The sequence below is a fragment of the Channa argus genome, chromosome 1, assembly GCF_033026475.1.
Source record: "Channa argus isolate prfri chromosome 1, Channa argus male v1.0, whole genome shotgun sequence".
NCBI classification, from domain to species: domain Eukaryota; kingdom Metazoa; phylum Chordata; class Actinopteri; order Anabantiformes; family Channidae; genus Channa; species Channa argus.
Genome location: NC_090197.1, coordinates 35,469,173 through 35,483,566, shown reverse-complemented (window position 1 = coordinate 35,483,566; position 14,394 = coordinate 35,469,173). Strand labels below are relative to the sequence as shown.

Genomic DNA, 14,394 nt, shown 5'->3' with positions numbered 1-14,394 from the left:
ATATAGATTTTTTTCATTTGTCCAATTTACCATGTTTCAAAACCAGGGTATCAAAGTGGTTCACGCTGGGCAAATGAAAATAGTCTAAGATAAAAGCTTAAGAACAGATAAGACACTTCAATAAAAGATCAGTAATTTTTCAATGAAGGTTACCTATTAAGTTTCCTACAGTAACATTTCCCCTGTGACTATTAATATATAGATTGATTTATTGTCTACTACTATTGTCTACTACTATTATTATTCATATTATTATTATGTATAATATATTATTAACTAGTAACTCTAAAACTGTCGAATAAATGTAGGACTTAAAATAATGTTATGAAATGTGGTCATATAGAGGTATAACGTGTTTGTTTTTCATCTTTTTTTCTTCCTGTCGCGTTTGCTCGACTTTACTTACAAAAGCACAATGCCCGACAGTACGTGAATGTATCAAATGCTGAACTATGTTTTGAACGGGAAATTACCAGATTTTCCCAAAGACCTGCCCAGCCCCCCGCCCCCCCTGCCCCAGGCGAAATCTGTAAGGAAAGTCGTTTATTATTATGTCAATTAATAAGTCGATTGTTATTAAATATGCAGTTCGTATTCTTTCACACACAGTACAAAAATAGCGTGCACTTATTTGAAAAGATATTTAGCCTATTAACAAAGGGTCAGTAAGATTTTGTGTGTGTGATTTGTGAAAGTGAATGTGTGATTGTCTATTAAACTGCCCATTGAAAAACAAATCTGTTATATGCTCTTCTCTGATCACAAAAAAATGTACCAGAAGCTGAACTCATGAACTTGATGTGAATTACAGCTTGCTCGGTGGGATACTGCCCCCGTCTTGACGTCAGCTGTATGTATTTTTGCTCCCATCTTTGCCTCAAACTGACGCATTCACATATTCAGCAGCGACCTAAGGTGAGTTGCACACCAGAAAACCAGGAAACTTACTTTTTTCTTTGTATTCTAACAACTGAGAAGATGTATGTTAGTGTCCTTATGTGAATTCCTGTAGTCCATAAAAGGAACCAAAAGCTGAATCTGTTGTATATTCTCATATTACATTGCATGGCTTGTGCATTCCTGTGTCTGTTTTATGTAACAGAAAGAAATCTATTCAGAAAGACATTTGTAAAAATCCCTGAACTTCTTCAGATGAGTTCACACTGGTTCGTTTGGTTATTTCACTGTACTTTAACTGTGTGTTAACCTGGGAATTACTAGGGTTAGGCCTGGGGCAAACCTCACCCTTACCCACAAAAATGATTCTATAGCCATATTTGAGGATTGAGTCACCCAAGCATCAAGTTAGTGATTCATAGGATATGACCCAAATTGAAAGCTCTTTCCCTGCTCTGTAGAACTGTGATTCATTTTGCTTCTCTTTAACACAGAAGTGAGGAAAACAGTGCAATGATTTTATCTATAGATTTTAATCAAACTGTGCAGTTCAAGATGCCTGTATAAGTAAAACTGGGCTACCTGCCCTTTGCTCTCATTATTAATCATCATATGCTAAATTTTATAGGAATCGTTTTGCCTAAAATAAAAGACATTGTGCTTTTACAAAGACAATCAACAACCCGATTATAACTTATATTTTAAACACAGGAATTTGTCTTGGATTCAGTTGTTCCTTCTGTGCTGATATATTTTGCCTGGCCTTTAGCCCAGGATGGCTTGAGTTAACGTGGGCAGGCTATCATCAAAGTTCCCTGTTCCCAAGTTGCCAAAGTTGTTTTAATCGGATTCAGTATAGTTTTTTACTTGAGAGATAATGGGAAGACCAGCACTCTCAAATCTGAAGCATGGGTAAACAAAGTTTTTACTGAGTGTTGGGTACTGGACTTTTCTTGGCTAGTATAGTAACTTCCTGAATTCCTGGCAAAGCCTCAAATTGTTGTTTTTACACCTTGGCTTTTCATAATAAATACAGTATTATGTGCTGGTAGAACAGTTTTCATAGCCCTTCTCATGTGGCTCACAACAGCAAAGATTCTCTAAACTACAGTATGTTGTTTGTCTTTGTCTTTGAATGTGTTTTCTTTTGCAACACCCTTATTTACATGTGAGCATCATTTGTCTGTGCCTTTCCAAACTGTTTTCAAATCACTGACAAAATCAATTCGGTTGCATGATGTGGCGATAGCTTTGTTAATTTTTGCACAAAAACTACTCGATCTGGTTTGGGAAAGGTTTTGGTTGAAATAACATGGTCAGGTCACTGTTTTCATCATGTTTACAAAAAGAAATGTTGGAGAATCATGTTAGTCACGCTTTTGCAAACTAACACTGACTCATCGACCACCTTTAATCCTGAGCCTCTAGAGGACTTTACTATTTCAATGTAAATCTAACAGTATGTAATAATTGTTTGGTCACAAAACAGTTGATGGTGTTGTTCCTCTTAGAATAACTACCAGTATAAGTTTTATGTGGTCCTCTGCCTCCTTACAGTCTCCAGGGTCCTATTACATGTCTGTCAGTGGGCCTGTTTCAAAAGCAGTATTATACTGGAAAGTGGGGAACCACACAAATACTTAGGCAAAAGTTTTAATAATAAAATTAATATTAAAACAATGATTCTCCGGAAAATGACTTATTTCCCCTGTGGCTATGACTCTGTACAGTTGCATGTTTGCTTCCTCTCAGACAGATGGCAGCAAAGAAACATGTTGCATGTCATCTGAAAATGGAACATTTGTTAAACTGCTCTTGGAGTTTGAAATACTCCACTTTAGTCTGAAGTAACCCTATCATTTTCCAATGATAGGGTTAGAAAGCACACAAAGAGAGAGAGAGAGAGAGAGAGGTGAGCAGGATGTTAAACTTGCTATAGATGATAATTCACTTCTGTTCAGTGTCACTCAAGGTCAAAGGAAGAATGTAGTGGTCAAGTCTGTCCTGGCTTCCAAACGAGGCAGAAACTTATGGTTCGGGCCAGCTATTATTGCCAAACTCTACCCAGAAAATCTACCCAGACCTCTTAAAAAGCAAAGCTTTCAAAATATTATTTTCCCTCGAATCTCAAAGCCATCCCCACAGTTATAATTTTCTCAATGTGTGTGTGTTTGTGAAATTCAATGTGGGCTCACATTGCCAAACATTGTTTCTCTGTAACTGCAGTATAGCAGTAAGGGCACACTCATTACTGAGCACACTCACACTGTGTGACCTCACACTCACACCGTGTGTGTGTGTGTGTGTGCATAGATATACTTTGTAGATAAGATATAAAGTACTGATCTCAACCAGCTGTCAGTATGTCCAACTCCCTTTCTTCACCTCACAATGAATGAGAGGAGCGCAGAACATTTTACTCCACCTGCCAAAAACAAGAATCTGCTGTACATTGACTTACACCAAGAGAGGACTGAGTATATTTACATGATCTGAACATTTTGTTTTTATAAAAGCCCTGGGCTATTTTATTTTGTACCTTTGAAAAAAATTATAGCTCCACAAATGTAAGTCCTATATAACTAATCCTGGGCTCTATGGAAAGGGGACACACGGGAGGATTGGGAAATAAAATTAAGTAGCCTGTCCCTATCACCAGGCCAAATTAAGATTGAAAAACTTAACAGAAAGTTAAATATGTCTTTCTTCCTAATGCTAATTCTAAAGTAAAGAGTGACTGGCAAGCCTTAGAATAATGTGTCAGTGGCTAAAAACGCTATGGAACAATATTCTGAATTGCAACTCCATCAAATGTCTTACAATGTTAATGACATGCATCAATGTTATTTATAGCAGTAATAGGCTGCCTGTCATGCCTGTCCCTTTAAGATTTGGAAACCCACTGTATCAACAAAAATACTCTAATGTAAACAATACTCTAATGTAATTTTCACAAAAAATGACTCTTTGCAATATACCCTCCAAAAACTGCCACTTTTACCTGCTGTTTAATTATTTTAATTAAGTATTTAATTAATTATTTAAGTATTTAATTAAGTATTTAATTAAAAAGTATTTTTTCTTTAATACACTGTGGTCAAATGAACAGGTGAATCAATACAGAGGAAGGTAAGACAATACATTTCTGCCTTCTAGCTTATATTGTAAAACTGGACTGGGCCAACTTACTAATGGGAGATGCACCCTATTAAAGCATTAACCTTTGTTTAACATCCACCATAAGTATCCACAGTAAATTTAGACATATTACAGTCATGTCTTGAAGTATTATTAGCCATATCTTGTATCCTTCTTCAGATTCCACTTGTGTCACACTACAAATACTAAGAGATACCTAGACATGTCCAAGGGGTCCCAATCCGGCTACATGTGACAAATGTTGATGTTGAGTTTTCAGACAATCTTTTGTTTGTGGATCATTCTGTGCAGTACTAATAAGGTTACTTGGCATCTTTGAATAGTGGGCCTCTGTTTTCTCATCTTTTCTCATATCTCATATGAAATGTTTTTCTATACTTCATCCTACAGGCATAGGTATATTTACCTGAACACCACTGAAAACACATCTACACCATGATACCTGAGAAACCCCTGCAGCAATGATGCCTGCCTTCAGTGCTCCTGCTCCTTTCCTGTATTTGCTGCTGTGTATGTCGGTAGCTCTAAAGCGCTCTGACCTGCGTCTGGCTTATGTGACCCACAACAGCTTTTTCTACTACTCCTGCAGCCAGGATCCACAACCCTGCATCATCTCATCGCTTTCAGACTGCAGATGCAAAGACATCCAACTGTCCACACTGCACCGCCCCCAGTCGCACTCGTCTCCTGTTTTCCGGATGAGACGTTTAACTGTTTGGTTCACATCGCCATTAAACATGGCACTTCTGCTCAACAACTCAGAGGTGAGGCACCTCACCCTCGTCCACTGTGACCCGGAAGGATCAAGAGGGTCACCGTCTTCTTCTCTGGAGGGACATTTTGCTGTGCAGCACCTGGAGAGACTCACAGTGTTAAACCTGCACCACAGGCCCATTCACCGCTGTTCAGATGCAAACAGAGCCAAGAACACAGAATCTAACATGGACTCAGAAGGAAATAATGGTGATCAGCTAGAGTCAAATAGATACGACAGAGCCAGAGACACAAATTGGGAGCCCTTTGGGTTACCTGCATCACAGATTCAAGACATCTTCCTGGGCAGGGAGTTGGGAGCAGCATATCATGAACAGGCCCGGCTTGGAATCATCCATAGCTCCGTGCTGGAGTGGGGAGCGGTGGTCAAGGCTTACACAGTCCAGACACACATAGACAGTGATGGTGAGCTGCCCTTCCCTGACCTCCACCTGCAAAAATTACCAGAGGCATCTGTTATATATGTCAGCTTTGTGTACTGATAACAAAGGATTTTCTGAGTAGTTTAGGAGGAACAACAGGCAGAAGATGAGCCAGTTCAGGACGTGCAAACAACCACTTTTCTGCTCCACAGGGAGTATACATTTTGATTGGATTTTAAGAACTTTTGCTGCAAGCCTTAAAATGGGAGACAGATTATGACTATGTTGCATTTAATTTAAAACTTTTTAAAATAACATAGAAAACAAACTAAAACTGTAGTTCAGCATATTTTACATGCAAAATGTATCCCATGATAAACTTGTCCAAACCAAGAAGGAACCTGAATGGATTTGGAAGAGTTTGTATTTTAATTTCAAATGTCCCAAATGGCCTAACACTTTGCACAGCTGCTTCTCAGCATGTTGGAACAAAATACATCAACTAATGAGTTACCCTCTGAAAGACCATGATAGCTGTCCAACCCTCCCGCCGAAGTGCTCTTTGTTTTCTGATAACACTAAATTCAAGACATAATGACCAAGGGGTGACCAAGGGTTCACTAATGGAAAACCTCTGGCACCTTCTATGTCCAACCCAACTCTGTCTGACACTGCACAGTTTTATTTTCCACATAGCCGAATTGATCGCTCAGATACACGGACACAAGTTAAATAGTAGTGGGCTCTTTTTGTGTGTTACTTGTAGCCGCAGCCTTGCTGTGTGTCATGCACAACTTAAGATCATAACTAAAAGTCCACTCTGTGTTCAAAATATAAAATTATGGTTTTCAATAATAGAAAAATGTGTTAACAAGAAGTAAGTAAGAGGAAATTTTAGCTGACAGGAAGTTACTGAAGAGGCAGTGGGCAGTGTTTTTGGTCCTACTTCCGTCTAAAATAATGCAAAGAAAGCTACTGTTTAATGCCTGGAACATAAAGGGAGAACAGGGATAGATTAAAGGTCAAGACATGGACATGAGTAAAACAAAAGGCAACTGAATTCAAATCAGTTAACCACAGGTATGTTACAGTTAGTGTTCCATTTGTGTTTGGATAGCCAGTTATTTTAGTCTGTGTGCACTTTGGATTTGTATCATTAGTAATATCGTGTGCATTCAGTTGTTTCTACAATAATATGGATAGTTATTTGACCAAAGGCAAATTAGCCATGTGCTGTTATGTTATATATTAAATAAACATTTGTGGAGCTTGTATAAGTCAGATGCACTTTATGGCTTTATGGAGCCTATGTGTTTAAATTAGTAAAAAGCGAGCATAAAAGAGGAGGCTATTTTCTATTAACTGAGGAAAAAGGATGCCTATCTGTTTAAAACATTGAAAACTATATTGTGTTTTGTTATGGGTAATTTTCAAAATCCAAGGAAACTTGATAGTGGTGTACTTAGAATATAGGTACAGTTAAGACATGTGCTGTAGACCAGTCTATCTTCTGATTTTTGTCACTTAGTTTTAGCACTACTAAACATTCAGAGCCCTTTCTGAAGCTGAAAATACAATTTCAAAGCAAAAGCCAGAACTGATAGCAGTACTGTACATTGTGTTCTCGCTCAGTTTCAGTCATTCGTACATGTGTCACTTTTGAACCTTTGGCAGCTGCTTCTGGTCATAATATGTTCAAGCACTTTAAATTAACTTGTTACGGCAGGTTAGTCTACATTGGTCCTCGTAGATATAAATATTGAAAAAAACAATAAATGAATTAAACTATAAACACAAAAAGACAAAACAGTATAGAACCTTGACATTTAATATTGCAGCCCCAAATCAAACAGGCGAAATCTATGAAAGAAAAATGAAACAAGTCAATGTTTTGGAATAAAAAGTCTGCTTTCTTCTGATCCATTGTCTGTACACCGAGGGGATCTGATGTTGGTGATCTGATGTTATAACTAGTGTTTGTAGCTGATGGTGGTGGTAGCCAGCAAAGGTGGTATAAGTACACAAACCCATTATTCAAGTAAGACTGCAAGTATTTGCCTAACATAACATAGATATTATCTAGTCCAAATTTCTTTGACAAAGAGAAATTAAAAAATAAAAGCCAAAGTTAACTAGCACTCTGGTTTTGAATACAGATGGAACGACTGGTAATGTTCAAGCTGGGTCTAAACCACTTTATGGACTGACAGGTGATTAATTCATAAGAACACCCAAAACTTTTATTTATTAATTGTATGTATTAAAAATATTAATTGGAAAAAAGTAACTGGTAACAAATGTTGATAAAATGTATTAGAGTATACGTAAACGTAGCCTAAAAAGGAAAATACTCTGATCTAATACCACTTTCCCAGTGCAATGAATTATCTTTATTGGCTTGTTTTGCTCTGTACTGCAAAAAACAGAGAACGTGTAATGTGTGTCTCCCACAAAGGCAGCTCAAAGAGTGAGGACTTGTTGATAGAGGACTTAAAAAAAAAAAAAATGAAGTGAAGAACATAATTGAACCACAAGATGGCAGCAGATCCCTCTGAACCAAAGACGGACACAGCGAGGGAACTGCCCTAACTGACAGGATAAGGACTAAATGTTGCTTGTTCTGTTACTTTTTAAAAAGATTTGTTTTTAATTTCCTACAGTACCCGGACAATCATACATGTGTTACAACTCTGCGTCTCAGCAATTTAAAAGCTTGCCATGAATCGTGTTTAACGATTGTATTTAATTTAGTTTAGTTAGTAAAGTATGGCAGGATAGTTATTTGTTAAAAGGGAATAACGATGACATTGCTTGCTTTTGTTTACAATAAATACAGAAATAAAGGATTTGCTTATTACTCATGTTGGGTTTTTTTTTGTCAAAATTATACTGCCAATAAGTCAAACACAAGTAATCTGAAGGGAAAAAAGGAACCGAGGCAAAATTTGCTTTATATTTATATATTTATATATTATATAGTTTCTATGTGTAAATGGTATTATAGTTATACTAATATTAAACACACAGCTTGTAAAGGGATGGTAATTACAGGGGTGTTTAGGCGTTTTATCTGTAATTGGGAAAACCCGGAAATAACCTTTTGAATGTGTGTTCACTCTGGAGAAATTCAGTTGGAAGGGTTGATGTGGCCATTTTTTTAAAAATGTATTTGTTTATTTGATCTTAGTTTTCCGTGGGTATTTATTTTACATCTTCCCATTGGGAGACACTCCGCATTTGTCAGCCGTGAAACCGTTAAAAACCAGTGCTGTTCAAAGACGCTGCATGCGCGCCCCCACGAATGCGCGCGCACGATGTGTGTGTGTGTGTGTGTGTCTTGGCTGTGCGCTGACACCTGCCAAAGAGCTGCTTATTTGCATGACAAACGTGCAGCCCATCTTGTTGAGCGGCCCCCGTGAATGCAAACTGATGCAGCCTGTTGATCCCGCACCTGAGGGGTCAGCACCGCCCGACAAACACCGGGGCCAATTACCGGAGAAATCAGTGCTGGTGGGGAGGAGCAGGTTGGTTTCGACTTCCTCCCAAAGTTAACGCAGTGCTGTCAGGCTGAACTTCCTCAGGAATCGACGGTGCAGTGCGTTTAAATGTTGGCGCAAGCGGAGACCTCCTCTTGGGATAATGTGAAGACAAAGTGCGTCCAGTAAAAACAAATCAATTACACATTCGGCCTGACTCTCATGATGTGCGGAGCTCTCTGAATGCACACTGTAAATATTTATGTCAGTCTAAGAAAGCTGGACAGGCCGAGACTAAATTGGATTGATTTGAGTTGGCTTCTCCCTCCTCTGCACCCCTCCAAGTGTGTCTTTAACCACGCTGCCGCCGTCTCCTCACCGGCAGTTTAGCAGTAAAACATTTTTATAATCAGACGTTATTGTTCGCCGCCTCCTTGTAGGAGATGCGCCCATGTTCATTTTTTAAAAGGGCAAATCAGCCATAATTCAGTTTATAAACTGCAGCGCGCAGGGGAGAAATGCCTGGATGAATATTCATTAGAGCGCGCCCGAACTGCCACGCTTGGTGATTCATTAGGCATATGTAAATATCACTCACTTTAATTGCCCCTAAACTGACTCAACATAATGTTGTCATTAGCAAATTATTACTTATTTGTGATACTAATGGTACGGTATGGCGCGCACTGCTGAAGCTTCACATATATGATTGCAATTACAGCTCTTTTTATACACAGGATGAATTTGATGGATCTGTAGTTTCTGTGTGTGTGTGTGTGTGTATGTTCCACATCATAGCTGTGAGGACAATGTGGCCAGCTCTCAGACTTGTTTTTTAGGGTTAAACTTAGGTGTTTGTTAGGGTTAGGATTGGATGTGAGGGTTATGGCCTGTAGGGAGGCATCCTGTGTCCTCATAGTTACTGTGTGCATGTTTGAGGTGCAAACTGATTCACACACACATGCATGAAGAACTTTATTAGACACAAATATAGGACATAAACAACCTAAAAACGGGGAAATATAGCTCTTTTTTTGTATCATTCTGACTGATCTCACAATAAACAGGAAAAAAATCTGTCTTCCTTAAACTTACTCAGTTTGAATATAGTGTTTTCCACACTAACTCTATAATTCACATAAAAAAATGTAATGAACATCAACAACAAAAAAAAAAATAAACTAACTAAAAATAAAACTAATGGATTTGGTAAGAAACAATGCGACTGCATGATAATATGACTGAGCAATTTTGTGTCATATCAGAAAAAAATACGTGCGAACAGAGAAGCTATCAAATGGATTCTCCCTGAAAGGTTATAAAAATATATTTTGAGCTGTGATTTCCAGAGCACTGATATGTGTATAAATTACCTAGAAACTGAACAGAATTTTCAAATTTGCTTGGAATTCACATTAAACACTCTGTGAATAAAATTACTTTCAGAGGAACAATCAACATTTTGATCGTGGACTGAATTATAACAGCGTATAGTTTTGCGTCAGTGTGCCAATGCTGTCAATCAAGTTTTAGGGTAACATTTGTACAGAATTTAATAATAAAAAAAAAAAAGAAAAAAAAAGAAAAGAGAATCGTTTTCTGTCGTGGAAATAAACTATTCAGTTCTAATAGTGCAGGTCTAGAACAGCCATATTCTAGTGGGCCCTTTGTGTAAAAGCATATTAAAACTCATTGATATAATTTATAGAAATAAAAAAATAATAAGATTAAACATGAATTGTTCACGTTAATTTGAGGACATAACAAGAGGACTAATTGTAGATTTACAGTTGTAGGATTTATTCAGCTTCAGAAAACAAAATCATCTGACTCTAAACTCTTCCATGACTTATGGCCGTCTTTTTAAAAAAAAAAAAACAGTTGTTTATTTTTTCCTTTTTTGAAAAATCCCTCCCTGCTTGTCACAGTCTGCACAACACAACTCAGTTTGGAGTTGTTTTATGGAGGCAGCAGCAGTTTGAAACAACAACCATGACAAAACAGGCCCACAAAACAGAGGGAGAGAGACGGAGAGGCAGTGACAAATAATTTTGTGTGTGTGTGTTTCTGTGCACGTGGGTGTGTGCATATGTGTGCATCTGTGCGAGAAAGAGTGTGAGGGAGCTAATAAAGTAATGTGATGAATGATCTCCTTTCTTCCAGAGGGACCAGCACCATGTAAATTGGTGCACACAATGCATTATGGATAAGGCAGTTGAGATTATAGCTTGTTAATGTGTCCCTCCCTTGTCCGCACCCTCTCCTCTCTCCCCCCCTCTTCTTACATCTTTCTCTCTCTTTCCCTCTGCTTCGGCTCCGGCAGTGACATGGTCACCTCATTGTTGGGGCGTGTGGGTCTTCTAGATGCAGATGGAGTGGGAGAGGAGCTGTACTGCAGCGATCTGCCAGGCTTAGTGGAGGAAGTTTGTGTATCTCAGTGTGCGTACTTATTCCACTCACACTGTGGGGATGCATGTCCACACTGTCTCATTCTCATTCAGGCCTCTTCTTCCATATGGGGACAAAAAGCTGGTCCCCATGAGGTAAACTGAGGAATTTTAAGATTGAGATTGTGTGTGCAGTTCCTGTCAGATCAGGTTAATGTGTGTGTGTGTGTGTGTGTGAGAGAGAAAGAGAGAGGGAGAAAGAGAGAGAGAGAGAGAGAGAGAGAGAGACAACGAGCCAGCCACCAGGCAGCCAACAGCGAGAGTCCATTGGCAGGGGCCAGGGCCGTGGACATATGTCTCCTCCCTCCCTCTCCCACCCCACACCCCCCTCAGTCCTCCTAAGGGGGTGCCAACCCCCCTGCACTCCACAGCAACCCCCCCATCCCCTTTCAACTCCCCCATTCTCTCATCCTCCCACACTCCCTCACCCCCCTCCACCTTACAGGCCTGTCCAGGGACCTGTCGGGCCATCTGTTGAAGCAGGAAGAAGAGCTGGTCTAGAGGAAATGCTGTTGTAGCACGACTATGTGGCTATGCTGTCTAGTCACTAACTAGTGGGGGTATTGTACGTTTGTGTGTGTGTGTGTGTGTGTGTGTGTGTGTGTGTGTGAGCGAGAGAAAGAGAGCGAGAGAGTAGAGTATGCAGCACATACACAGCACATTTTCGAGTGTTACAGGGTGTCATTTTCTAGGTGTAGTGTGCTTTTGAGTTACCTAGTTTCTTCACTGAAAGAGCTAATTGGACCGTGAGGGTCATGTAGTTTTATGGAGCTATATCAGCTGCATTTGTTCATAGTTAATTAAACATTCACTCGCCATCTTGCATCAGCACGTAGAGGCCAGTTTGAGGACCAATAACATAAGGTAAGATTCATTATGTTGCTTGTTTATTTGATGGCCAAATAATATTAGCGAATAAGGAACAGACAAAAATATTAGGTCATCCTGCATTGTAAATATGTAAATATTACCATGGTAGAGGCAAGTTAAGATAGCTCACATAAAGAAGTTATTTTATTTGATCACCTTTCTAATGGACTGGGCCACTAGCAGTGATATGGTAGAACTATCGCCACAGAATTCTTTCTAAACCTTAATTCAACTGACTGACCAGATTCAAAGAACAGTGACTAGCTAAGCTAAAACTATAGCCACTACCACAACCCTGTGAAGTAGAAACTTCAGGCCAGTCTTCATTTGTGGCGGGAGTTGCATCTTTTCTCCTGCTGCATCCTTAAAGGTAGGGCCCTGTTACCATGACAGGTAACTGGTGTCTTAACAGCTAATACTCCCATAATGACAGAAGTGATTTTGGATGAATTTCAAACTGACTAAAACAACAGTTTACCTTTGTACCTGTGTAAATAATGCTGGAGTTGAGGTTTTCAACTTAAAATGCTAAATACAGTAGCTTCTCTTTTTGTCCCCCTCTGTCTTCTTCCAGATTTGATAAAATGCAGATAGAGGTATACTCCTAAAGGTGAAGTATGACGGTTGTAAGAAATCCATCAGATTTCAGTCCGGATTATCACGCGCTGATTTTATCACTGAGGGTGATTAACTTAAAGTACTGTAGTAGCATGTTGAATCCTAAATGTATGGTCATTCTGAAAATATAAACTTTTAAACATTCTCATCACTCTTGTTCGTCAGATTGCTGCTAAGGCATAGATTTATATTATAATTTACATTAGTTTACCTAAATTGTTATCGATATTAATCAATTTATTCATCATTAACAGGTAAATGGTCTGTTCACAAATCAGTGCAGGTAGTGGTTTAATGGGGAGTTGTGCTGGTGTAATATTTATCTTGTCTAACCATTTGGAAGAGAGTGTGTTTGTTCAATCTGTCGTTAAGGAATCTATTTATATCCAAGTCAGATGCAAATTCTGGCTGTCAAATGGAGCTCAACTTTCCATATTTGATGAGTCTCACACTGCAGTGGAAGATGACATACTTCTTGAGCTGGTTATCATGCCAATGCTGACTTGTGCCTAACGTTTCAAGACAAGGATCAATCTGGTGTGTCTCAATAAATGAGTAAAGGATGCTTAATTTTGAAAATGCAAAAAATATGTTAAATAATGTGTTTTCTTGTCTTGGTGTTCATTTGTTGATTTTTAGGCTATTCGAGTTCTTGTTCCCGTACAAATACGCTGTGAAGGAGATCGCCATGTTGAATGGGGTTTTTCTGTGATTGGAGAGAGGAAGGGATCAACTTATCTCACAACAAGCAATTCAGACTCAGAAGCTGCAAAGGAGGTACCAAGCATTATTGCTGAGGTGCACAGACCAGCAGGTTTTTTATCATTTGTATGTTGTGACTCAGTGTGTGCAAATAAATGTTATGGAAGAAAAATTGGTAGCATTATGACTATTTAGAATTTAGCTAGTACTAAAAATAAAAAAAATAGCTCGATCCACAGTATCACATCTCATTTTCTATTTCTTTGCTGTGATTAGATGGCCAGAGATTCTCTGCTGACAAAAACAGGTGGTCAGGATGTGTTAGAGGAATACGCGGCAAAATGTTCTCTGAAGCACAACACCAAAAGGCATCTTGTCAATATACTGGTTGACTGACTGATTGAGATGCATGGATAAGTTAAACAATACGCATTTGTTTTAACTGTCCAACTCAAAGTCAGAGGGAAAAGTATGCGTTGGGCATTGTTATGCGGTTCACTTCTCTGAAGGGACCCTTTTCTCCTAAAGGCTATGTGAGTAGTGATTAAATACTTCATTAAGTAGAAATTCCAGACTTCTGCTTCTTTTTAAAATTCTGTCAAATGTCACCCACAAATAGTTGCTTTTTTATTAGACCTACTGTTCAAAAACATATTCTATCTAATCTATCTATCTATTTTCATAAACATAGTCAGTTCAGATTTAATTTTAGAGGTGCTGAATCAACACTAGGTAGTTCTGTAGGATTTGTGCTGCTGTTGAACTATAATTTGTGTTACTTGTCTTTTATATAAATAAAGTAGACAAACATTATAACCGCTTTCTAATATAATAAATGCGAATTAAAGGTAAAACATCTTACAGTCGCTAAAAGTAATAATCACCATAATCAATGTGCCAAATATTTTCAACAAAAATCAGAATATTATAACGTTCATAAAGATGTAATTTATTGCACTTTTTTGGCCAACTTTACCTGTTTGACAGACCACACAATGTTGTGTCTATATGACACATATATGTTTCTAGACATTATTGCAGTTTAGATTCTTTTATACTTAATTAATGTTATGTCAAGATGGGCGACAT

General features: G+C 38.4%; 1 protein-coding gene across 1 annotated transcript; it reads left to right on the top strand.

Moving 5' to 3' along the window:
* Window positions 1–762: 762 nt before the first annotated feature.
* On the top strand, window positions 763–8,049 carry si:ch73-52p7.1 (uncharacterized protein LOC100321084 homolog). The gene is made up of 2 exons (XM_067516045.1): window positions 763–915; window positions 4,447–8,049. Exon 2 carries the CDS (start codon window positions 4,518–4,520, stop codon window positions 5,310–5,312), a length of 795 nt encoding a protein of 264 aa, XP_067372146.1. The 5' UTR covers window positions 763–915; window positions 4,447–4,517; the 3' UTR covers window positions 5,313–8,049.
* The last annotated feature ends 6,345 nt before the right edge of the window (window positions 8,050–14,394 follow it).

Coding starts and splice junctions, on each gene's coding strand:
- si:ch73-52p7.1 (XM_067516045.1), top strand. CDS start 4,518: ATGATGCCTGCCTTCAGTGCTCCTGCTCCTTTCCTGTATTTGCTGCTG.